At 41.4% G+C, this 27622-nt stretch overlaps 1 protein-coding gene across 4 annotated transcripts in view; it reads right to left on the bottom strand.

The window, feature by feature from the left end:
* Positions 1-27622, bottom strand: part of TRIP13 (thyroid hormone receptor interactor 13) — a 45070-nt gene that overhangs the window by 9286 nt on the left and 8162 nt on the right. For all 4 annotated transcript variants that reach the window (XM_089776465.1, XM_075921576.2, XM_075921577.2 and 1 more), the window contains exons 3-9: positions 22417-22582; positions 17140-17269; positions 13116-13171; positions 11725-11815; positions 9824-9896; positions 8656-8719; positions 7874-7960 (exon numbers count right to left, since the gene is read on the bottom strand). In XM_089776465.1, coding sequence (XP_089632591.1) covers positions 7874-7960; positions 8656-8719; positions 9824-9896; positions 11725-11815; positions 13116-13171; positions 17140-17269; positions 22417-22582 — 667 coding nt within the window. The remainder of the gene's footprint in view (positions 1-7873; positions 7961-8655; positions 8720-9823; positions 9897-11724; positions 11816-13115; positions 13172-17139; positions 17270-22416; positions 22583-27622) is intronic.

The following is a 27622-nucleotide window of genomic DNA, read 5'->3' as shown; positions in this document are numbered from 1 at the left end:
TAGCTTTTGTCTTAAATATACCTTGTGACAAGTAATTCAAAAAGTGCTTTATATGAAAAAGCACTTCCTTTTCACATTTTAAAATGTATTGTGTGTTTGATTGGCTGTCCCCTTTGTTTGTAACATTAGAGTCAATAATTATCACTGATAGATTCTCTACACCAGGGGTGGGGAACCTCAGACCTGGGGGCTGGAAGTGGACTCTGGAAGTGGACTCTAGCCCCTTGTGGGGCTAAAGCACACAAAATCTACTAGCCTAAGCCCCTCAAGGATCTGCTGTGTGAGGAGAATGTAGGGAGTGTCTTTCTCCTTCTCAGTTGGGGCCAGTCAGTGAGGCTGTATCTAGGCTGGCCAGTTTTTCCGGAAAATCAGCCGCTTTTCCGGAAAAACTTGCCAGTTGTCTACACTGGCCGCTTGAATTTCCACAAGAGCACTGACTTCCTACTGTAAGAAATCAGTGCTTCTTGCGGAAATACTGTTCTGCTCCCGTTCAGGCAAAAGTCCCTTTTGCGCAAAACTTTTGCGCAAAAGGGCCAGTGTAGACAGCTCAGATTTGTTTTCCACAAAAAAGCCCCCATCTCGAAAATGGCGATCGGGGCTTTTTTGCAGAAAAGCGCGTCTAGATTGGCACGGACGCTTTTCCGCAAAAAGTACTTTTGCGGAAAAGCATCCGTGCCAATCTAGACGCTGTATTCAGAAAATGCTTTTAATGGAAAACTTTTCCGTTAAAAGCATTTCCGGAAAATCATGCCAATCTAGACGCAGCCTGAGGGTTTTAAGTTTTTTTGCTTCTCACTTGTGTGCAGCTGCTGATTTTTTTTTTCCCTGTGGGTCAGTGGCCTTCGACACAAAAAAGGTTCCCCATCCCTGCTCTACATGATTATTTATCATATGCCCTGTTGTTCATCTCCCTTAACTAAACATTCCTAATATTTTCAATTCTCCCTTCTGTGAAAGTCTCTCCATGCGTCAATTTGTCTTCTTCCTTTGAATGCCTTTATTTACTTTATTTTTGTGATAGGCTGACCAGAACTGAACAAATATTTGACGCATACAGTCAGCTTATATGCTATGCTATCCAAGTTCTCATATACTTGCATTTTTTCCCCGTGATTACCGTGGACTGAGCAAAGGTTTCATAGAATTATTTACAACATTCCCTAGGTTTTTGCACTGAGTTATTTAATTTAGAACCTATTGAGGTGTGCCATCAAGACCACAGAGAAGTTTGTGGGAACCTGGGATAAAATCTGAAAATAAATAACTTTATTGGAAAGATAGCGGTATCTCTAGGAAGGAGGGAGAGAAAAAGAGGGGGGGGGTGATTTAAAAGTGAGCCTGCCCTACATTCACCCAAAATGGCAGCCTATGTCTCACCGGCTAGGCCTGGCTCCATGCATTGTGAACTGGTAAAGTGGGTCATGGAACCACTCATGTTTGGCTCCATCCTGATGGATGCCGCCTTTCCAGGCCAAATGACAGTAGCGCTGTAACCCTTTGTGCAAGGTCACAATGAAACTTTGGGGCCCTCTCAAATGGGGGGGTCCAAGGGCAAACTACCTCTTTCACCCTCACCTCTGGGCAGCCTAATATACAATTAGTTGAATTTATTCCTTCAAGTTTCTTCTACCTTAATCTAATATAGGTCAGTCAATGTAGACATCATGCCACCTCATAAACTTAGCTTTTCAGAATATAAGATTTTCTAGCAGGGACACTGAAACAGGGAGCAGAACATTGTACCCTGCAATAACCAACTCCTTGCATGACAGAACCTCTTGCTGACCCTTCAGTGCAACCCAAGGGCACGCTGCTTCCCCTCTCAGATAGAACCTGTGCAAGGGAAGCACACAAGACCCCACTGAAGGGCTGGGGCTGAGAGGGTCTTTGTCTGGTGGGGGAGGGCACCAATACTCATGGGGTGTAGCCTTCCACTCTCCTAATCCAAATCCTTCAACACAGACCCATTCACTTCATCTGCACAAGTGGGGAGTGCAACAAGCAGGGAGCTTGATACCAGCTGTTAAGACCAGCCAACTGGTAAGACCAGCCAACTGGTACAGGGAGCAAAAGGCTTCTTCAACAGCTCCAGTTGTCAGTACGTCCCTCCTCCTCGGAGCCCGATAAACGGAACCTGATAAATAATGGGCACCCACCCCCCGATTCTGAGTTTCCTGGACACTATTAGAATACAAAGTAGGAGTTAGCCTATCCCTCTGTAAAATACCTCATTGTCTTCTAGCCTATACAAGTAAATAACTAGTCATTCACACATTTTTCCACCTCTCTGTTCACAACCTTGTGGTTAGACTGCCTTATCAACTGAAACATGCCATCCTGTTGAACATAAACTAATGTACATTTATGAAGAAAAATCTTAAACTGCACCTTCTCGGTGTTAAATCTTCAGCCCTGAAGAGCACTCATTAGTTCAACTCAGTTATTTTCTCCACTGTAACGGTTTTCGCCACCCTATTCTGTTATATAGCAATCTTTTATTTAGTCTTGGAAATGAAAGCATGAAATATCTGAAGAGATGATATTGTCCTCAAACTCTCTCTCAGCCTAAGCCACATCTTTGCTACAAAACATTGTTTCAGCAAGTTACATCAACATAAAGCTGCTGCAGTTAATATATATCTCTACAGTGTGGGCATACTGGACTCCTCATGTTGGCATTGGGTGTTCTCACTAGGAGTGTTTGTTTCAATGCACTGCAGGGCACTATGGGTGGATATTCCAGTAAACAACTCACCACAGTCCAGAACATTATCTTTTGGGAAGTTTCAGCAATGCATGGTGAATCAAAATGATGTGCAGAGTGAGAGACTGGGACTGTGGGGTCAAATTTTTTATCATACAACTTTCTCCACCATCTGTTTTTAAAGTCCCATGAATCCACCTGAGACTTGTCATTGTCACCTCAGACAGAACATGGAGTTGGCTCAGCTCTGCGTTATTACCATGACTGTTGCAAGCACAGGATTCACAGTCCTCTAGTATTTGCAGAGGAGTAAGAACAGCTGCTGGGAATATGTCCATTTTCTAGACGTCAGAATGCTTTGGGACATAACCATTTCAAGGTTGGTGGTGGTGGTCACAGAGCAGCTGCAGATGGTGGAGAATCCCTTCTGGGCCTGAGAAATGATCACTGACTGGTGAGCTTACACCACAATGCAGGCTTGTGATGAGGAGCAATGGATGCAGAACTTTCCAATGTACAAGACCACATTCTTGAATTCATGGGCCAAGCTTGCCCCAGTCCAACACGGTATGGACACCAAAATGAGAGATGCTCTGACAGTGAAGAAATGAGCTGCAATTGTTTTGTGGAAACTTGATGTCAAATTGCTATTGGCCTATGGGAAATCATTTTGGAGATGGAAGGGCCACTGTGGGATCTGTTGCCTGCAAGTGTACAGAGACATTAATGATCTCCTGCTATGCAGGTCCATGGCTCTCAGCAATATGCAGGAAACAGCAGATAAAGCTGCAGCAATGTGGTTCCCAAATTGTGGTGGAGCAACAGAAGGCACGCATATCCCTAATTCTGTTATCAGACCACCTTGCCACGGTAGAAAGGGCTACTTTTCTATAGTTACAGAAGCATTAGTGGATCACTGGGGATGCTTCACTGACATCAAGGTTGGCTGGTCAGGGAAGGTGCAGGATATTTACATCTTTAAGAGCTCAGGACTATTTAGAAAGCCACAAGCAGTGACTTAATCCATTGGTCAAAAAAGTACCATGAGAGATGTTGAAATGCCAATTGATCTTTGCTGACTCAGCTCACCTCTTGCTCTGCTGGTTCATGGAGCTGTACACCAGCCACTTTGACAGCAAGAAGGAAAAATTCAACTACCAGTTCAGCAGAGGCAGGATGACAGTTGAATGAACATTTGGTATACAGGTAGTCTCCGACTTACAAACGCATCGACATATGACCAGCTGCACTTATGACCAATCTCCCATTAAGCGCGGCTCCGACTTATGAACGGCAATCTGCGCTTACGAACAGTGCGGTTCCATTGAAATGAATGGGGTCCGACTTACGAACACATCGAGTTACGACCAAGTGCTTGGTACGTAACTCATTCATAAGTTGGGAACTATCTGTACTGAAGGGATGTTGGAATTGTCTACTCACAAGATTCGATCTCAAAGAAATCCCAATGGTTCTAGTTACCTGCTGTGTCCTTCATGATAACTGTAAAGCAAAGGGGGGAAAGTTGATGTAGTGGAGGCGGAGATGGAGCAACTGTCTGAATTTCAACAGCTAGCTATATGGGTTATTGGAAGTGCTTAGTGCGGAGGGAGGCTTTAAAAGAGCACTTTAACAGTGAGCTATAGTAATGCATTGTGGTATACCATGCTCTGCCTGGGCCTGCTGTTCTGGGACCGGTTAGTAATTGTGTGGCGCTTGATGTACATCTGTAAATTTAGCACTATTAATTTTGTAGTTCTTGCTATACATTTTGATGATTACACTATCACTGATCCTGTAAGCTGTGTCATACAGAACAGTAACAAGTAGATGCTTCCTAACTGGTAGGCACTCTGCAGCATAAGTTGTGAAAAGATTAATTTTCGAAACATAATTTTGTTAAGTAACAAAACCAGTGCAAAGAAGTATCTGTGAAATTTAAAAGCAAATATATAAAAAAAAGTAAGGAAAAGAACATGTATCCATTTAACCTACATATATAGCAACCATGTTTTACCCCATGTCAGTGTATATTAAGCTGCAGTTTTCTTTTATGTCCCCCAGCACAGAGTGGTAGACACAGGGATGCAGCTCCAGATACAATATAGAATGTGGAGGATTTTGTGTAGAGAGTGACATTACAACATCTCCCTATGAGCTACAAAGTTAGGCAAGCCTGTTGTTGTTCCTGTAGGTACACAAGATTCCACAGCATCTGTTTGCGCTGCTGGAGAAGCCCCATTGTGTCCTGATGCATCTCCCTCTCCTTCCTGGGACTGTCTCGCCTGCTCTCCTCATATATTCAATCTGTAATATTCATAGAATACTAGAGTTGGAAGGGTCCTTGAGATCTCATCAAATCCTGTTCCCTGCCCTCATGGCAGGATCAAGCACTGTCTAGATCATCCTCCAAGCTCTGTTTGTGGTCTGATGCAGCAATGGCTTGCAAGATCTCATTGAACAGGTCTTCCCTAGTTCTCAACTTTCTTCTCTTTCTCTCTCAGATGTCCTCAAGGCCACAAAAACAGCAAAAAAGCAGATACTATTGTCAGTGTAGTCACAACAGAAAGCAAGTTAAGATTCAGAACTCCTTTCCTTTGCTCCCCTGAAGTTTTAAACAAGTCATGCTAATTGACAGTTCTGCTTATGAGTGCTTACGTACAGCACCACTCTCAGTCTCAGACATGGTGAGCGTGGTCTGATAGAAGTGAGAAAATGAAGAGGAAACTGCTTGACTGCATGAAACTGAGTATTGGGCAATAGCACTGAATACTGGCAATTTTTTTCTCAAGTGGTGGTGATCTTAGCAGATATCTTACTCCTGAGGGTGACAATGGCTCAGAAACCACAGCTGCTGCAAGAGTCGCAAAGCCGCCTACAGTATGTTAGCCTGTGTGCTGGATGGAATATGCTGAAGTTACCACCAACTAGTACAGGAAAAAATTCTATGAAGAAGAAGCAATAAGTCCACTGTCCCTAGAAACCTTATGGAGAGAACTGCTGAGTACCTACATGAAAGTTACATTGAGATCTCAGGAGGATTCAAGGCACATCCCGGTATATTTAAACCAATTGCTCCACATGGATGCCCCACCTCACTCCATAGGGGTATGAAAAGCAAGCAGAGTTCTCTCTCTTTGTTGTACCATTACCCCTCCTAGTATAAGAAAATACTGCATCAGACTTATGTATGCTCAATTGTTGGGCGCACAGTGGAGTCTCAAATAGGTCCTATCTGGTGACATAATTGGACACCCCATCTCATGTCCCCCATCTTCCTCCTTGCTATTCATTCCAAGGAGCTACGACTCAAACTCTTGAGAGTATCCACAGTAGTCAGCAGGGTGGCAGTGGGGGCTCTCTGCCACATAGGTTGAGCAGCTTTCTGTAAATGCCTAACGTCTGTGGATTGGCACCAGATTGACTGTTGGCCTTCCTACCCTTCTGATATGCTTCACGCAGTTCCTTCACCTTCGTGTGGTACTGATGCTGACCTGCTGAATCTCTTCTCCTGCATCACCAGTGCAATCTGCTCATAGCAGTCCATGTTTCTATGGCTGGTCCTTAGCTGTGTTTGCATAACCTCTTCTTTTCAGAGATCCAGGAGGATCCAACATCTCCTGTCTAATCCAAGCAGGCGTGTATCGCCCGCATGGTCAGCCAGGTGGTTGCGCACAACCATAGAAAGTTACTAGGTGTGCTCGCCAAGCTGGACAATCAGGAAAAGGCATTTCAAATATTCATGAGGTTTCAAGAAGGTGGGTTTCCAGTGGAGTTCATAATTGTGGCCAGAGTAATCAGTGTTTGGCATGGTGGAACAGCTGCTGGAGGACTGTTAGGATCAACAAAGGTAAAGAGTCCACACTCATGCTACATCAACTTCAGTACACTGGCCATGGTTGAATGTTGTTTGGAGAGATAAAGTTACAAAGTTGATGTGAGCGAGAACTTGTATCGGTGTGAGACAAGGTTAAGTGTGAACACATGCAAAGTAGCTTACATTTACCTAACTTTGTAATGTAGACCAGGCCTAAGACAGACCCTTATTAGTTACACAGAGAAAACATTTCTTTTTAGAAGGTGATTATTCTGAGTACCTTGAAGAGATAAGCAAACATTCCTTAAAATTGTGACTTCAATATTATAAAGTTATAACATGATGCAATCCCCTATCAAGTTAGTTACAGCAGACTTCTGATAATCCAGCACCTTTGGGACCCAGGGGGTGCCGGATTATCGGATATGCCGGAGTATCAGGAGGTACTCCGGCAGGGGAGCAGTAAAGGGTTGGGGGGGGAGGGGGAGGTGTCGGGCGGGAAACGGCATGGTGTGGGGCGAACCAGGTGCTGGTGAGGGGCAGCGCTGCGGGACCAACGCGGCAGCACCCCAGCTGCTCTGCCCCATAGCTTCCCCAAGTCCGCCGCTGGTCAGTTTCAGCAGCGGCAGACTTGGAGAAGCCATGGAGCAGAGCAGCTGGGGTGCTGCCGGACGCTGAGCAGGGGGGTGAGGGGCAGCGCTGCGGGACCAACCCAGCAGCACCCCAGCTGCTCTGCTCCCCTTCCCCAGGTCCGCAGCTGGTCAGTTTCAGCAGTGGCAGCAGCAGACTTGAGGAAGCAGCGCGTAGCAGCTCCAATTGTCCAGCTGGCCGAAGCACTTCCAGGTTCCAGTTGGTGCCGGACTATTAGGAGTGCCGGACAATTGGAGTTTTACTGAATATAAGAAATGTATCACAAGATCATCTAGATAGTGAGCTAAAACTAACAGTAAAACCAGATTAAGAGACCATATTAATTCCACAACTCCCATGAGCTGTATTACTAAACGCTTTTCTTACTGTAAGACAAAAAGAGTACAATATATATGCGTAAACGTGTACAGGGAATAGCCACCCAAAACAAAGCCCAATACAGGAAACAACTTCCATTTCCCATCTACCTGCAGCTGGAAATGTTTTGTCTGAGAATTCAACCTACATTCCTCTCACTCTGCTGTAGTGATGCAATATCCTCTACCACTCTTACACACTCATTTACATATAATTAGATTACTCACAGCAGAATATAATATGCTTTAGTATTTTCTCTAAAAATTTAAACAATCATCTTTTATTTCAGTTCACATTCTCAAAAATTAAAGGAATTGCACATCTTAGTGCCATTGAAAGCATACCTCATCAATCAGTACAAATACAAGAGCATCCTTATCATCAATTAACTCTTGAATCTTCTGGAACATCTTGGTTACAAGTTTGCCACTCTGAAAATACAAATATAATAGGCTATTTTACGTAGTTTCCCAAGTCTTAGTTTATTTGACATTCTAATTGTAGCCAAATATAAACTGGCTCCCAGAACAGATATACAGGCAGTCCCCGGGTTACATACAAGATAGGGACTGTAGGTTTGTACTTAAGTTGAATTTGTACTTAAGTCGGAACTGGCGTCCAGATTCAGCCGCTCTGAAACTGACCAGCGGCTGACTACAGGAAGTCCGAGGCAGAGTTCCTCTGCCCCAGGCTTCCTGGAATCAGCCACTGATCAGTTTCAACAGCAGCTGAATCTGGACGCCTAGGACAGAGCAGCTGGGGCGCTGCTGGGTAGGTCCCCGCAGCGCTGCACCTCGGCGCTGCGGGGACCAACCTGGCAGCACCCCAGCTGCTCTACCCCAGGTGTCCCCCCCCCCAGCAGACCAAGGAGCACCCCAACCCGGCAGCACCCCAGCTGCTCTACCCCAGGTGTCCCCAAGTCTCCCCCCAGCAGACCAGGGAGACGCGGAGCAGCTTTTCTCACCCTGGAGGACGCGGGCGAGAAAAGCCATGTTCGTAAGTACGGATCCGACATAAGTGGGATCCGCGTAACTCGGAGACTGCCTGTACCTATTGTAGAGCCTAGTAAATTTTATTCATCTGTATCACAAAGCTAAAATTATTTCATGAATTAGATAACACATACCTCAGAAAACCACTTAGAGAAGAGGCTATGACTGTTTATCTCAATTAACTGTCCATACCTGTACCTAAAACATACGAGAAATCATTATTATATTGTAAAATCAGTTTTATTAATTGCAAAGGAATCATTAGCTACAGTTTACATCCCCAATATTTAAAAAAAGAATTTTGTACACTGTGGCATAACTGAGCCAGAATTATTTCTACATTACTGCTTTATACTTATTAAAACAAGTATCTGACTTATTAATAAAATGTAACTATTACAATCTCAATTTTATGTCAGTATATCACTGCTCTCCATCTTTTCCACAAATATTTGTTGTCAAAAAAAATCTAAGATTTGGCACTGGCTTCTAATTAGGCACAATTCAAGTATAGACCACTATGCCAGTAATGTCATTCTTATTTTCAAGTAACTGCTTTACAGTCCAAAGTAATACAAGTATCAAGCTAACACTCATCAATGCTTTAGATGTTGCCAGTAATGCTAAACTATGTATGGCTGACCATAGAAGTGTTAATATTTCAGTTTAAGAGTATATAATCTGTCTATACACACTTATGTGCAAAACTGTATTACTTGGAGTAATGATTTATAACTGAACAATATTTATAAAAAAGTTACTTAGGTTATTAAGATTTGCAATTTGCAATGTTAAATTGAATTTTACTACTTGTCTGTCTGAATGTACAAGTTGAGTAAGTGAGGATGTGTTGAGCTATAATACAAACACCACAAAATACACATCTGGTTCCAAAAGCTGTTTAATTGCTTATTTAAGATGGGGGCTTATGTTGTATGCAAACAGAATAATAGGCCTGATTCAGCATGGCTTTTCACCTTTTTTAGTAGTTTGAGTGTGCAAAGCATGTGTAATACACTACCATTCTAAATTTCTAGTGTTTTACACCCACTGATTTAACTGGCTACCTAAAATGAAAGGCATTGGTGAATTGGGTCCAATGTCTTCAGTAAGAATGAAGTTACTGGGACAGCATTTGCCCTTGAACAGGCCTGGGATACTACATAAAGAACACTCAGCACCTAATCTCTGCCTGAAAGAAAACCTGCCCTACTTGGTGGCACATCATAGCCACCCTTAATAGGTTACAGATGTTTAACAAAGTAATTGTATTTTAAAAACCAAAATATTAACAAAAATTACCTGTATGAAAGTCTAACGGTCAGCTTCTGAGCCAATGCTTTGCAGAGCGAAGTTTTGCCAGTTCCTGGAGGACCTATATTCAAACCATATCAGTAATACTTTACATAGAAACAAGTACTAGCTAATACGATCTGACACTTTTTAGCTACTGAATTCCAAAATTGCACTAATTAGATTTGATAGTATACAATTACACATTACTACCATAGCTACTTACTTTGAACAGTGATACAGATTGTTCATTTTGTCTCATTAGTGCTAAAATTCACCCTGTCTACTCCGCAACTTTTAATGGCGATTGGACCCTGTTACTAGACTGGCACGACTGGCTCTTAACATGGTCTGCACACAGACAGATGGTTACATCTCAGTAAGCATGGAAGCTAACATTTCTCTCTGTGTATTAGCATTATTTTTAAAATCTATTGGAATTGCATTGCCACTAATGTAGCTCCACTAACTATAAACAATAAAGGCACTATTATACACTGGCCCTCTAACCCTGCTTGGAGCACATCCAGACAGCATGCTGGTTAAAATGCCTGCACTCTCCCTTGTATGCAAGCATATCCACCAGTGAAGCTGCCCGTGCAGATTTTTTGTTTTGTTTTGAATAACGTAGATTGCTAGCTTAAGATGGCACATGGTTGTCCTCCTGCACCTGATTCAGCATATTTGTTTTCTACTGTATAGACAAATGCTAGACATGCTTGCATTCAGCCAGTCCCTTCTTCCTTCCAGTAATCTATATATTAAGATATTTCAGAGTGCTCTGCAGTGTGCAAATGATGACACTCTGCGGGTTTGCCCTTTAAGCACTTCATCTCCTCTAGGAGAGCTGCCCAGATTTTCCAAGACTGTACCAATGCAAACATGCTTAACTAGCCTAGTGTGCATATGCAAATATTGTAAAAAAAAGTTCATATGTAGCCACTAACTTAATTGTGTTTATAACCAGTTAAAATGACAGGGCTTCCAGTGGGTCAGAAAATCAATGTTGTAGTTGTGATGTGGCTACATTTAAAAAAACAAAAACAAAAACAAAACCAAAAAACCAAAAAACAAAAAACCAACCTTTCCAATTCTGATACCTAGCTTTTTTCCTATTCTAATAGAAATTTTTAGAATTTCTTAAGTTCCATGTATTTAATTTTTATATTTACACAAACTCATTATGATTCTAGTACTCCAGGATCTAATGCTCCCTTTTAAATCATTTTGAAGCTTTCATTAACATTTCACATTTAGACCTATAAATAAACCAAGAGGAGAAGAGAACTCTAGTAATCTGCTCTACTTAATACAAAAATCTCATGGTAGCTCTACTAAGGTTACATGAAGTCTGTTAATTAGCATTTTCATTAAGAACGTCTATTTTTGATTCATGAACTTGATCACAAAGCTCATTCTGAACTGCCACTTGGCATATAATGGTTCAGCTGAAATCATATGGCATAATTTCTTCCAAAGCAACTAAACGATGGTCCAAAGACCATCTTTGTACATAGTACAAGAAATACCACAGTCACTCACTTAACTAAAAATATAATGCTTAGCATTGTATTTGTAAGTAATTATATCACTTTGTTAAATAATTAATCTGTGTAATATTAGTGGTTTTAAAAGGTTTCTTTTTCCCCTCAAGTTCTGCTGCATTCTTGCCAAAGAGGACTAGATACAGCTCCTAGAGAAACCCTGTCAAGGCTGCTCCCTAATCAGATTTCAGAGGGATCACTGTTCAACGTAAACGTGAGATTGCTTCCCCAGTATAGGAATATGGGAAGAGAACCAGTGGGAAAAGGAATCTACCTTATTCCACACAAAAGTGCAGTACAGCTTAGTCAGGAGAAAAGCTTTGGTATCAATATATTTACTCTTTATTTAGAAGTTGTAATTTTTACCATGCAGCAAGACAACTCTGTTCCAGGATATCAGGTTGCTGTCAACATTTTTGTCAGAAAACAGTAAAGCTGTCATCACGTAATCAAGTAGCTAGTTCAAGAAGAGGAGAGAAAGAAGAACAGTTAACATACATGCTATAACGGGATTACTAATAAGAGAACACCACATCATAATTATGAAATCAATGCAGAGGGGTAAATTTCTAAGCCCCATCAAAGGTTCATTTTTGGTCACTTCTAGTTATCTTACTACTACTTATTTTCCTTTTTATTTCCCCTCATACTTTTCTCTCTCTGATACCAAGCATTTATTTTGTTTCTCTGACACTTATTTTTAGTGCCTTTCCTCTAAATACAATAAGCATAGTTCCCTTTGAAAATATTTCTGCCAATATAATTGGAAATGGCATAGAGTATTGATATTGCAAATGGATTCCCAATGAACAAGAGGTTTTGTAAGATAGGTAATTGAACAAGTGTTTAATTGGTGGTATTGTTCCACACTGTCAATTTAATACGAACTATATCACTATCATATTCAGCTATAAGGAAGACATTTTCCATTGCTCTACTAAACGTTGAACATTTACATTTAATGGAATTCTGAGTTGTATGGGTTCTGTAACTGAAGAGACATCATTCTGTAATTTGTTTTTTAACTACCTGTATCATACATTCTGAAAATGGATTATTCTCCAGTCTGTCAATGTTTTAGCTGAAAAATACAAAAGGAGCAATGATAACTTATTTAATTTGTGACATGAAAAACTGGATTTTGTTGCTGGTCTGGAATAATGATAGATTTGCTTCAGTCATATCCATATTACATTTACTTTTAGATGTTCTAGAAGTGCGCATCGTAGTCATCACATCAGATACTATTTGACAATGTTTAACTATATGCTGTACCTGAGAAAGATATATATTGATAGTCAATCATAAGTAATTGTTTCCAGTCACATTTTCTTTATTTCCTATGGAATTGTTTATTTGCTATTGCAAGCAATTTGTAAATTGCTTTACCTATAACAAATGTAAATAGTATGAATGCTCCAAACAAAAGAATGTTCGCTTCCAAAAAGAATGATGTCCTCAGTTTTTAGTTTCCTGCTTGAAAGGTAACAAGAGGTTTGATTCTATACTGACTTCATCTATCATTAGAATAATACTCAATAGTATATTTTAAATTTCTATTGCTAACTCTCGATTTTCTGTTTGATACAATTTCACTGAGAAGTCAATACAACATTCCTGCAATACTACATACCATAAGTTCTGTAAGTATACAAAACAAATTTGTGAAGACTGCTTCTCCCTCAAGCTGCAGCACTTTAATACAGGCTACCTGTATAGACCTCCTTGTCCACAGAGAGGCTATTCATTCAACTTACATGTGATTTCACTTCAGTGTCATACACAAGGCTCTCCCAAAGACCATGGAATTCAACTGCAAAACAATTAGACATTATTAATTAATGCATAACTGTTAATCCCAGTTATTTGTTATCCAACGGTACTTTATAATACCGATAGATTTTTAAGTTGGCCCTTAATAGCGATAAGAGAGATGCTCAATCATAATTAAAGATAGGGAACAGACAATTTTGAATTATTAAAATACATCAGTTAATTTCATTCATGAGTGAATCAGACAGTTTTACAACTTCTGCCACGTAACACTACTTGGTCAATAGCTGTAAGTATGGGTTAAATTATATACTGGTTTCAATTTTCAGTAACATTTCACATATACAGGGGAAAAATTAAATTGAATAGAAGTTGTTCCTAATTATTTTGTTTTACGTGTTAAACACGTAAAAGTGAGTGAAATTCCAAATTTACTAAGAGTGAAAAATCTATTGAAAGTCAGGATATTGGTTTATTTAAAAAAAAAGTCCAGTTTTATAATTAAATTTATTTACAAGACTATCATCTTGTAAGCGTGTAAGCGAGAAAGGCAGAAAAAAAATCAAGCAGTTTCAGAAAAGTGAAAATCAACTGCTTATTTTGGTTTGCATTAATGTGCAGTGTTTTTAAAACAGGAACATTAAAAGCTTATAAATAAGTTTCAGAACTTTCAGAAAGGAAACCTAAAAGGTTTTAAAAGCAAGGTTCCCTCTTAATCACAGCAGATTTTTAAAGGTAGGAGCTGAGAAAGTGGCTGGGAGAGAACCACCTCACATATCATCTTACATAATGTGTTATATACAAAATGATTCCCAAACGAACAAATATCTTCCCCTCCACAGAGTCTCCCAAGAAGTGGCGCTCGAACTACATGGTGTACTCAAAGTTTTTCAAAGGACTGGTCAAAGGGAGAGAATGCCATGGAACTGCTATTTCCCTCATTTCCACCAGAGTGCCCAATCTGATTCTCCTGATGTCATGGTAATAGCAGAGAGAATCAGGTCCTTGTGATGGACAGGAGGAGTGCTGGCCAGAAGTTGGTGACTGAAGAGTTAAATTCAGGTAGTTGGCAGGGAGCCAAAAGAACTAATGGGATACAGTGCTGAACTTTGAATTGGATATAGATGCCTGGTCTATTCTTCCTTTGTGTGACTTCTAAGAATGGCTGGCGGGAGCAGATGCAGTACTCAGAATTACCACGCCTATAAGAAATATTGGACGAGGGAGTGAACTGGGCTTTGAAGTACAGATCAGCACAGATCGTGAGTAAAGGGAAAAGGTGTATTTAGTCCCAATCAGGGCATTTCTCTTTTTTTTGGTTGTTTGGTTACTTCTCTGTGAATCTGTCTTCCCTCCCCCATTCACTCTCTAAGAGCATACCCAGAGATGTTCTGCGTTTTATTTTGTTTTACTCAGTTGCTCTGTAACACCAAGCACTACGTATGCTTTATCAAGTATACCTTTTTGTTTTGTTAATAAAATCACCTTTAAGGCAATGATTTGATTCTGGTGTGCTGGAAGGAAACAGGAGGTCTCTGTGTGTGTATGCATGCCTGCCTAAGACATGGTCAGCTACCAGAGACTGCAGTTTGTTTTCTCTTTGTTTTTCAAACTCTCTTGTGGTAAAGGAGTTCAGAGATACCCCTCTGGACGAAGTCCAACTGCTTTCTTCCTGGGTTCAAGAAGAAAGGGGTTTTCTTTTATTTCACTTGGTGGTGGCAGCTACCCCCCCAAAAGTCAGTGAATCTGTGACTCTGGGGAGTTTTTGTAAGCAGAGCAAGGCATTTAAGGTCTTCTGTGGGCACCCATTTTCTGCAGTTGGAGTGCCAGAGTTGGGAACAGCCATGGCAGCCCAACTTCGATACATTTAGGGGTAAATCTTATTCCAGTTCTAGAAACAAGGCCACTGTACACCTCTATTCTTCTCACTATCTCCGTCCATCCCTCCCACCCCCCCCCCCCCCCAGCCTTCTTAAATAAATGACTTGACAAGATGGGATAATACCAGTCTGTCCAATTACTGGCTTTGATCTTCTATTTTTCACAGAGTAAGAATTAGGAATAAAGTGATATTTAAAGAATTCAATACATTGCTCATTTTCAAATTAATGAACTCTCCAATAGATCTTAACATATGCCATATAAAAGCCTCCTATCCTGAAAGCCCTTAAGCAGTAGGGTGTCTGGCTGGTGAATCTTGCCCACATGCTCAGGGTTCAGCTGATCGCCATATTTGGGGTCAGATAGGAATCTTCCTCTAGGGTATATTGGTAGAGGCCCTGGAGGTTTTTCGCCTTCCTCTGTAGCATGGGGCACGGATCACGTGCTGGAGGATTCTCTGTATTTTGGGATCTTTAAACCATCATTTGAGGACTTCAATATCTGAGATATAGGTGAGAGGATTATTCTAGGCATGGGTGGGGGAGATTCTGTGGTCTGCATTGTGCAGGGGGTCAGACTAGATGATCATAGTGGTCCTTTCTGGCCTTAAAGTCTATGAGTATTAAATAGTGGTGTAGTTATGTCCACTATATACAGTGAGACAAATGTGCATACATAGAATTATACCTTGTGTGCAGAGCAAAAATGGGTGCCCAAGATTAGCACATACAAGTACCAGAGCAGAAGGCTGTGTGTATTTGTGAAATGTTCTTGTAAAATAAGGATTCATTTAGATCAGAGGTGGGGAACCTAAGGCTTGCATGGACCCAGCCCCTGAGGCTTGGGACTCCCCTCAGCATTGGGAAGCCCATGCTGGCACTCCAGCCTGCTCTGCTATTCCCACCACAGGGCTGGAGCCCACAAAATCTACTAGCCTGGGACCAACTGATTTTCCTGGGTCAGCAGTCCCTGACCCAAAGAAGGTATCCCACCTCTGATTTATATCATGCATTTTCACTCATGACCACAAAAACACTTCCTTTACCTCCTAGTACTTCAAAATTGTGTGCCAGCTCCCAGAAACCTCTGATGACTAATAAAAAATAACCATCAGTTGATTGGTCCCTCACACCTGTTGGGGACAAAGCTTCATCCCATATAAAATTACAGAACTAGAAGGGACCCTGAGAAGTAATCAAGTCTAGTCCCCTATGGCATCAAGCATCATCTAGAGCATCCATGACAGATGTTTGCCTAACCTGCTCTTAATAATCACAAATGATGAAGACTCTGCAACCTACGGAAGCAATTTATTCCAGAACTTAACCACCCTGACAGAAGGAAGTTCTTCCTAATATACAGCTTACATCTCCCTTGATACAACGTCAGCTCATTGTTTCTGTCCTATCATCATGGGTTAAGGAGAATAATTCCCCTTCCTCATTGTAACAATGTTTTAGGTACTTGAAAGCTGTTATGTTGCCTCTCTGTCCTCTTTTCCCGACTAAACAAACCCAGTTCTTTCATTCTTCCCTCAGTTCATGTTTTCTTGAATCTTTAATAATTTGTGTTGCTTTTCTTTGGACTTTTGCAAGGTTATCCTAATCTTTCTGTGACATCCAGAACTGAACACAATACTCCAGTTGAGGCCTAATCAGCACAGAGTACATCAGAAGAATTATTTCTTGTGTCTTGTTCACAACATTCCTATTAGTTCATCCCACAATTATGTTTGCTTTTTTGCAGGAGCAGCACCACACTATTGTCTCTTATTTAGCTTGTGGTCCGCGATGACCCACAGATCCCTCTCCACAGCAGTCATTTCCCATTTTGTAATGTGTGTAACTGATTATTTCCTAAGTGGAATGCTTTGGATTTGTTCTTATTGAATTTCATCCTCTTTACCTGAGACCATTGCTCCAGTTTCTCCATATCATTTTCAATTATAAATCCTATCCTTCAAAGCATATGCAACCCCTCCCAGCTTGATGATATTCAGATTACCTTGAACAAGCAGCCCTATAGCAGCGGAACAACTATGTGCCCTCCCATTCAGATTTTTCCTCTCATCCCCTGCTACTGTGGAGCTCTCACTGACCATCCCAGCTGGCTATCAAAGAAGAGTACCTGAAGGTAGCACCCAGTGGTTGGCTGCAACAATATCCTCATTCTCTTCTTCTAGATTTTCAGTGCTTGGCCCTTCGTCATTCAGATGAAAAATATGAATTGAGAGATTGCATTTGCTCAAATCAATGGGCTACGATAGGAAAAAAGTCAGTTTTAATAAGAGGATAAGTCTTATTTTTATAGATATTAAATAAGCTGAACAAGTTTAAGAAGTGGGCTAAAAACGGAAGCAAACTGAGGTTTTTGGGTAGACAGCTATATACATTTAGAACCAGTGACTGAATTTTAGTCCAATTATTTTTAACTCCAATAAATCATACGGAGAATGAGATGGTATTCATATACCTTCTGTGCATCTTACCTTATTTCAATTCATTTGGTGGTTTTGAATGTGGTAGATGAGAGACTGAACATTCTACATTTCTACTATACATCAGAGTAACAAGAAGCTACAAAGCTCTCTGGATCAAAGATCTTAGGAAGCCTATTGCCTGTGAACCTCTTTTAAACATTCAGCTCCTTAATTAAAAATAAGAAGTTTGTCTGTATGAAGAAAACAATTTCAGTCTGAATTCTGAAGTTTACTTTTGGGGGATTTATGTGGTTCAGCATTTGACTGATGAAAAAGTCAGTGGCCAACTAACCAATCACATGCTGATAAAATATGGTCAAAGTAAAAAAGTGGCACTAGTCAGAACAATAGTACAGACTGGTCTGGCACCCTTGAGACCTGACCTGTTCCAAATGAGGAAATTTTCAGGAAGTGAGGAGATCCCTTGCCACTGGCCTCTCAGGATGCCGCTCCTCCCTGCAGCTGGCTCCACCCCAGCCCAACTGCCACTGGGTTCCTGCCCTGATGCTGCTCTGGCCTGCTGCCTCCAGCTGGCTGGGGCTCCCTGGGGATGGAGCTCCCCAACCGCCACGGCCCAGGTTCTCTCCTGCCTGGCCAGGGCTCCCCAGGGATGGGGTACACTGGCTGCCCAATTTTTGCTGTGCCCTGCCAGGGTTCTCTGGGATCGGGGCTTGCCCACTGTTCTGCTTCTGCAACTCCCTGGGGACAGGACTTCCAGCCAGCTATCACTCCCCAGCACCGGGGCTCTCTGGAGCAGCAACATCCATGGTCTGGCTGAACCAGAGAGTCCTAGATTTAGGAGGTTCAAACTGTAACCAAAAATTGGTCAACAATAGACTTAGCATAGATAAATACTTATGCCAAATTACAAAAAGCAAGTTAGTTTAAAAAAAAAGTGAGTTAAATGAAGCTCAATACTGAAAAGTTACCTCTTTTAGCAATGTTAGGCTAGTATGTAAATTTAAACTTTATTCAAGTCTTAACAGTTACAAGAGAAGAAAAATGAAATTAAACAAGTTATTTTAATAAATTTGTTAGGCAGTATTTTGTTTTACATTATCTTTATCAACTTCAACTGCTTCATCTATACATATTATCATAACATTCATCAGTATCTCCCTCTTAGTTTGGTGAATACTGACTACATTTTTCACTTGCCATTTTCTTCTCTAATCTTAATGACAGTCACTAGCTTTCCTGCAGTGGAAGTCTTCTGTTTATTTCTGGTTTTTGAATGGACCATTTCCCAAGCTGACCCAATTTATTTTGCAGCTGCAGTAGTGCACACAAGTGATAGAAATTTCTGTCGTTGTAACTACAGTGGAAGGACACAACCCTTTCCACCTTGATAAACAAGCAGTTTTGATTCAACAGCTGGTATTGTATTTCAGATTGTTTTATGACTGAATGGGCTGCTTCATGCTTTATAATTTATTTTGTACATCCTTTAAAATTTGCAACAGCTACAGTGAGATCAGAAGTGTGGCTTAAAAAGGATGTAGGCATTATGAGAGTCATCACTTATTTTTTCCACAATATTGTTTCATCTATTATCTATCTCTTCAGCTTTTCCAAGTGGACTTTCAGCCTCACTCTGAGGAGTGTTCGGGTATGTGGGCAAAGAGGTGTTGGGTGAGAACATGGTGGGGTCACAGGGTAAGAGGGGATTGGCATGGGCTTTAGGGGACAGATGTTAAAGGGTCAAAGGGCATGGGGTGAGGGTCAAAGGATGTTAGGCACTGGGGACCAACAGCCTGGGTTGGGGCTAGGCAGACCAGTAATGTTCATTATTTGCATAATAAATATGCAAATAAAGTGTTACAGTCCACCAAAAGTTTGTGAATGGATTTTGTTGGTCCCTGGCATAAAAAAGGCTGGGAACCACTGAATTAGTGTGTCCATACTCAATGAGGCTAATAGAGTGGGCTCTAAGTATTCTAAGTACCCAGTGCTTAGTTTATGATGTCATTAAGATGTAGAAAGTAGCAGCCCATCCAGGTCAGATCTTTGTTTAAACCTTTATTCAAGGTGTCACACTTGTAAATGAAACCAAGTTCTGCAGTTTCTCTCTCCAGGTGACCTTTTGAAATAATAGTCACTTTTAGATTCATTCGTGAGTGATCAACAGATTTTTGGGTGTTACCATTTCAAGTATCTGATTTGTGTCCATTAATCCTTGGTCATAAAGACTGTCCAGTTTGGCCAATATATTTGGCAAAGGGCCACTGCTGGCACTTGATGGCATAGAGCACACTGGTGGATGTGCAGTACTATGAACCTCTGATGTGGTAGCTTATGTGGTTAAGTCCTATGATGATGTCCCTTGTACAGATGTGTGGACAGAGTTGGCAAGAGTTGACTGCAGAGGTGGGTTCCTGAATGAGTATAATGGAAGTGTGCTGTGGGACTGCTGGAAAGAATTTTTGAGGTTAGGGGGTTGTCTGTAGGTGAGGACTGGCCTGTCTCCCAGGGCGTGTGAGTATGAGGGGTCATTTTCCAGGTTGCAGATTGTTAATAAGTGTGCAGGTGAGGCTTAAGTTGAGGGCTGTAGGTGAAGATGTGTGGTGTTTTGTTTTCTTTGTTGGGCTTATCTTGAAGATGCTGATGCCTGGCTCTATCTCCTTGTCACAAGGAGGAAGGAGAAAATTTGTTCCTCTTGGTTTCTGAGGACAGGACAAGGAGTAATGGGCTTAAAGTGCAGCAGGGGAGGTTTAGATTGGACATTAGGAAAAAATTCCTAACTGTCAGGGTGGTCAAATATTGGAATAAATTGCCAAGGGAGGTGGTGGAATCTCCCTCTCTGGAGATATTTAAGAACAGGTTAGATAGACATCTGTCAGGGATGGTGTAGACGGAGCTTGATCCTGCCTTGAGGGCGGGGGGCTGGACTCGATGACCTCTCGAGGTCCCTTCCAGTCCTATTATTCTATGATTCTATCAACCTGTTTTTTCACATCTCTGGGTGAGAATTTAAGTTTTAAGAATGCCCAATAGACATCCTATAGGCGTTTGTCTCTTTGCTCTACTCCCACAGACATCCAGTTGTATCTGTGGGCCTGGCTTTAAACAATTGACTGTGAAGTGTGTCTGGGATGGTAGCTAGAGGCTTGTAGATAAGTTTAACGGTCAGTAGGTTTCCCGTATAAGGTGGTGGAAATGTAGCCATCATGTAATTGTACTGTAGTGTCAAGGAAGTGGATCTTTTGTGTGGACTGATCCAGGCAGAAGTTTATAGTAGGGTGGAAGTTGTTGAAATCCCTGTGGAATTCTTCAAGGGTCTCTTTCCTTCCCATGGGTCCATACGATGAAAATGTCAATGCAGCTAAGTAAAGGAATAGTGCTAGGGGGACAAAAGCTGAGGAAACTTTGTTTGAGGTCAGCCATAACGATGCTGGCATGTTGTGGGGCCATGTGGGGGCCTGTTCCGCTGACCTGAAGACATAAATTGTCCCCAAATGGGAAATAGTTGAGTCAAGACAAAGTCGCAGAGCTCTGTAACCAGGTGTGCAGTGGCATCATCAGGGATTGTATTTCTGAGAGCCAGTGTGTGTTATTTCAGTTATGTCAATAAGTGGCCCAATATCAGATACCATTTTGAATTTACAGCAAGCAGACAATCATTTCATCTCCCCACCTGGCTGGGAGCACCAGGCTCTGTACTGGAAACACATTAATGGCATTTCTAAGCCTCAATCAAGAGAAAGGAGTACTTCTGTCATCCTGCAGCAGTTACCAAGGTAGCTGTTAATTCTCTACAGCCTCTGTCATGCTCAGGCTGCTCTCTGTTTGGGATGGGATTGGTAAGTACCTTGCGTATTTGTGGATTAACCTGTCTGGGGCTGGTTGTTTAATCAAGGCTGAGCTCAAGCTTTAGCTTCCTTTGACTGGCAATTTTGATTCCTCCCACCCCAGTGTCCATTGAGCTGCTGGAGATTCCCTCCCTTACTGACTGGGCTGGGGAGTTGCAGAGAATTCTCACCACCAACCACTGATGCAGCAGGGGAGCCTACAAGGACTAAGGGATTGTGGGGGATTTCCCCCATAGTCTCTTCCTGTTGACTGGAAAGGAAGCACACTGGGCCACTGGGCATTGCTGGAATTTGTTCTGTGCTGCAGACAGTTCCTGCCCAGGTTAGGAGCTAGGTGATGGACAATTTTCTGATGACTCCTCCTCAGGATCAGAGGAGGGAACCTATCAGCAATTCAAAGCAGTGAGCCCTGCCCCCACACACCTCACAACATCCCCCTGTCCCTTTAAGAACCTTTCAAAGTAAAAGCAACAAATTCCCCTACTCCCTGCTAAGAAGGCATCCAGTAAATCAGCCTGGGACTAAGGCAGCATGCAGCCTGTACTTGAATTCAACTGATGCTTTAGTGCTGTCTTCTATTGGAAAACAAAGGAGTGAGGGGGAGAGATGCAGGACTGAGTTGCAGATTGACCTGTGAAAGTCAATCATGATTGAATGATTGGGGACAGCAGATTTACATTGTGTTATCTAGCAAAAGAAATTAATTTGCTCGTTTGAAAATGAGAATGTGATCCAGTATGAAGTTTGTGGTGTTCTGCTAGTATCTCTCACTGCCTGTTTTCCTCATGTAGAAATACACCTTTTTAATACTGTATACGCACGTTTGCTTCATTGGCAGGGGAGAAATGAAATAATTTTGGAAAATTTGTATCCATCTTTTGTGGTGCAGTTATTATTGCTGTACTTGTTCCTTAGGTTCTCACATGGAAAACCCATGAACATTTTGAAAAACAAAAATAAAACATACAAGAAATAGTTGACAGATTAATTATTTTACTCTTATCTTTAGCTGATTTAAATTACTATAATTTAATCTGATGTAATAGCAAGTTGATAAGATTTTTTTTTTTAAAATAGAAAAATGTTATCCTTTATCTTTCAAAAAAAATTGGGTACCTGTCTTTCTTTCAGTTTTAGCTCCGTGTCCACAATTGACACAGATTGCACATTGTTGTTCAGAAAACCATCATCAAACTCTGTCCATGTGTAATCACCGAAAACGACGTTATGTCTGTTTAGTAGCTTTAAGACATTCAGCTGGACATCTTCTTTCTTTGAGGTACTAACAAGAGAGAAACAACATGATTTAAGCACCTGTGATATGCTTGGAAGCATGCAAGATTAAGATACTCAAAAAGCTTATTTTTCATAGAATCATAGAATACTAGAACTGAAAGGGACCTCGAGGTCATCATATCTAGTCCCTTGCACTCACGGCAGGACCAAGCACGATCTAGATCAAGCATGTCAAACATGCCGCCCACGGGCTCAACGTGGCCTGAACACAGACGGATCGAATTTTTTTGCAGCCTGCAACTACATATTTATAAGTTATCTGAGTGCGACTCACCCGGTTGAGCCACGGGCCTGGACTACTCGTGCCTCAGTGCCTGATCGTGGGCGACCGCTCTGTGCACACGCCCCAGCACCTGGTGGGAGCAGCGCGTGGCAGCAGCGGTTCCAGGGCCCACGCATTGGGTTGGAGTGGTGGCAGGAGAGTTGGGGCTGCCCGGCTCTGCAGGAGAGCATTGGGTTAGAGCAGGGGGGTTGGGAGTGCCTTGCTCTGGGAGAGGGGGATTGGGTTTAAAAAAAACCAAAACTTAAATTTATATTTAAATTAAAAATCATTATATATATGAGCAAATAATTTTACTCAAATTATTGTATTCAAACAAGTCCTGAAAAATTATAAAATATACCTAAAACAATCTACAATAATAAATAATTACGACTTTCCAGAAGAAGTACATTTTCTTTGCTGGCCCTGAAAGCTATCAGCTTTTGTTTGTGAGGCCTTCAGTAGGCTTCGAGTTTGACATGCCTAATCTAGATCATCCCTGAAAAATGTTTAACCTGCTTTTTAAAATCTCCAATGATGGAGATTCCACAACCTCCTTAAGCAATTTATTCCAGTGCTTAGCTACCCTGACAGGAAGTTTTTCCTAATGTACAACCTAAACCTCTCATGCTGCAATTTAAAACCATTGTTTCTTGTCCTATCCTCAGAGGTCAAGGAGAGGAATTTTTCTCCCTCCTTCTTATGATACTATTTTAGGTACTTGAAAACTGTTATGTCCTCTCTCAGCCTTTTTTCCAGGCTAAACAAGCCCAGTTATTTCAATCTTCCCTCATAGGTCATTTTTCTACATCTTTAATCATTTTTGTTGTTCTTCTCCACATCTTTCCCAATTTCTCCACATCTTTCCTGGAATGTGGGTTTTCAGAACTGGATGCAATACTCCAGATGAGGCCTAATCAGCACAACTACTACAGAATTAATCATCATCTCACTTACAACACTGCTGTTAATGCATCCCAACATGACATTTACTATTTTTTGTAACAGTATCAAACGTTGACGCATTTAGTTTGTGGTCCAAAGTGGCCCAGAGAGTCCTTTCTGCAGTACTCCTCCTTAAATAATCATTTTCCATTTTGTATGTGTGAAACTGATTATTCTTTCATAAGTGGAGAGCTTTGCATTTGTCCTTCTTTCATTTCATCCTATTTACCTCATACTATTTCTTCAGTTTGTCCAGATCATTTTAAATTATAATTTTATCTTGGTATCATCTGCAAACTTTATAAGCATACTCTCTTCCATTGTCTAAAATAGTTGAAGATATTGAATAGATATTTTAAAGGTCTTTCCCCTAAAATGCTGGGAAACAATAAAAAATGGAAAATGATTTTTCCTTGAAGAACAAGTGTTCTAATAACTGATAGCTTAATTTCTGGCAAGTATCAAAGAATACTAGTAGAAGCTACACTGAAAAAAGCACACAGATACTCCTGGGGGAATTCTGCACTAAAGTTAAAAATTCTGTGCGCAATATTTTAAAATGCTGCATATCTTGTCACAACACTATATAATCACTTCATTTTCAAGTATTTTGGCAATTTTTTCAAAATACTTATCAGCAAGTATGTCTTAACAGTACAGACAAAAATTCCTCCAAGTGCAGAGAGATAAATAAACCCCTATGACAATCCAGTTCCTATTTCTCTGTCCCTTCATCCCAGATCCTAGCAGGTGGCCAGATACCCACATGCCCACCACCTAGAGCCCAGCCATGGAACACCTCCTACCCAAAACACCCATACCTCTGCCCCTCCCAAATCCAGCTGTGCTCCCTTCCTCCCCCCCAGTCCAGGAATCCAGAGGGAGAGAAAGCCTGAAGCTGGATCCAGACTTATGTGGAGGTTCCTGTGCGCTGCCTCCTGCTTTTAAGGTGTGCAGAAAACTGCAGCTGCCAGAAACTCCCTAACTCCTTCCCCAGCTGTACCCTGCCTGGTCCAGTGGCAGCCAGCAGCTTTGCATCCCATTTCTGTGGGGGAAAAGGACATTCTGCACACAAAACAATGTCATTGCAAATTCTTAATGTGCAATGGTGCAGAATTCCTAGGAGAGAAAAACTGCTTCTAACCTGTTCTATAAATGTTATTCTTTGAGCTATGTTTCATGTTCATTCCACTTATGGTATATTCAAATCCAGTGCACAAGTATCAGAAATGTTTCCTTTAGCAGTACTCATTGGGGCAGGTCATGAACTCTCTACTGCATTGTGCAGCTGCACAATGGTATAAAGAGTAGAATGCATGCCCCTCTCCCCTCTGTTCCTTCTTACTAGACAGACCCCAAGATAGAGGGGAAGAACAGTGAGTCATAGAAGGATCGCATTTCAAAGACTATCAGTTACAGGTTGATAACTGATTTCTTCAAGTGATTGTACACATCCACTCTACTCCAGCAGACTCAAAAGCAGTTCAATTTAAAGGAGGATCACAGTTTACCCAAAAACTGACGGAAGCAACTATTCATATCCAATTTTGGCTCTCTCCCCTATTAAAAGATAGCATCATGGCAAGCAAAAATATGTATTGATGACAAGTTTGAATTCTACAAATGTCCAATACAGGCACTTTAGCTAGAAAAACTAAAGAGGCTGCATGCCATCTTGTTGCATTTGCTAGCACCCTATTTGTTGGAATTACATTAGCCATATTGTAGCATAAACACATAGAGGAGGAAATGCATAACAAAGTTCTTTGGGATGAGATTAGAATACCCTACATCCTGTCCATAGTTGTTAGAATGACTAAATAGTTTAGTCTTATGTAAATAAAATACAAATGTTCTCCTTAGATGTGTGGCATCTCTCTCTTCAGCATTATGTGCAAGAGGGTTAGGAAAGAAAGGAGATAAATGCATTGTCTGTTTGATATGGAAATGAGAAACCACTTTGATGAAAAGCCTTGGATGAAGATGTTCAAGGTGAACTAAGATCCTGTACTTGGGGGTGGAACTTCGCCGAGACTCTTCAAAAACCTGAGTGAGTTAGGACTAGAAGAGAGAGATTAAACAGCCTGAATAAAAACACCATGGCTCCCAAGAACAGGAGAGATTTCACCTTTTTAAGGATAATTTCCACAGGACAGAGGTCCTTGAAAAGGGATGGTGAATAGGAGTTAGAATGGAGATAAAAACTAAAGATGACAGATGTGAATTAAGAGCCACTTGTTTGTAGTAGTACAGGTCCGAGAGCTTAGGAATTGGGATAGCCTCTCGGAAGCAACAACAACAACAACAACAAAAAGAGAAGCTCGCATAACAAATTAAACTGTCTTCAACTATCATGTCAGATGGATTGTTTGGTGTTCTCAGATTGTCTGGATCAGCTCAGTGTAGGATGAAAGGGAGGAGGTGGTAGACATTTGACCTTTGTTTTCTTCTAAACTGGTCACGTGGTTGAGGTATGAAGAATTGATAACACTGGAATGACTGAGCACAGAACTGTTCTCCAGGATTAGAGTGCTACATTGAAAACTTTTGAGGATTTAGTGCTCAGTGCTCATAAAGAGACCATGCAGTTTATCATAAGTCTGCTAAGGAAAAGGGTCATGTCTCAAAGAGGAGATTATGAGTGGTTCATGGGCCCTCTAGAGGGCGAACGGATAACTGGAGCCATGAATACCTATCCATGCAATTTCCCCGTGCTCTCCTGAATTACTTCCAATTGTCCATCCAGGGAGAAGGCAATCCTCTTAAACAGGTCTTGATAAACTCTGTAATCTTCCTGGAAAGGTCAGGGCACACCAGAGACCACTACTGTATCATGAGACAAAGAGGATGAACATAAAGCCAGCTGAGGTACAGCCTCATGTAATTCCTGATCCACTGAGGAAGGTTGCTCATTTGGTATCCAACTCAGTACTGGGATTGATTTTATGTGGCTTCCCATGCAAATTATCCAAATACCTATTGGAAAGATCTAGAGGGAGGAGTGTAGAAAGCATGTGGGTGTGAAAGGGAAACCTAATGGGTTCCAATATGACCACTGAGTTCTCAAACTCTCTCTCACAAAGACACCATGCCCATGAGCTAACATGGAACCTTAGCGGGGTACGAAGGATGAAGATTCCCGGAAGGAGTCTTCTTCCCTAAAACTAATACAAATAAAATCCATTTTGGCATCTTGGGTTCATCATCCCAACCAAGATGGTGTGATATCCCTTGATGTTAACGAGGAATATCAAGATTGCATAGACAAGGGTACTAAAGAATGTACACTAGTTTGCCCTCTTGACAACATAAGCAGAGGCACAGGAGGGTTCAAATATGCCCGAAGTAGCAACAATTAAGCTCTAACTTCAAGTAAGTCAGAATGATGGTTCATTGGTACCAGACAGAATATCTCCTGAAACACTGGTTCAGCTGGTTCTAGGAGACACAAGAGACTATGTTCCATGGTACATAGCTCCAGGCTGGTGGCCACCAAAAGGTTGCCTTAATACTGTTCAAACGAAATTATAGAAACTGGTGACTGCAATGATAGTGCAGCACTGGTCAGTTTCAGAAGTACTGGCAATTTCACAACTATGTTTTGTCCTCCCTAGGGACCACTGCATGCTTGCTAAGTGATGGACCTCTTAAAAATAGTCCTATTTCATCTGCTTATGCTTCTTCCTTGGTACCAAAGAAAGACTAGCATCGAAACCTGCAATACCTGGAGGTGCATTCCTCGCTGAAGCAGACATACTTGGTATCATGAGTGAAATGGCCCCAAAGGCAGACACAAGGCTGCCACCATAAGAAGGTACC

This window comes from Pelodiscus sinensis, chromosome 2, assembly GCF_052426305.1.
Source record: "Pelodiscus sinensis isolate ZL-2025 chromosome 2, ASM5242630v1, whole genome shotgun sequence".
Lineage (NCBI taxonomy): Eukaryota > Metazoa > Chordata > Testudines > Trionychidae > Pelodiscus > Pelodiscus sinensis.
This window is presented reverse-complemented; position numbering and strand designations above follow the sequence as displayed.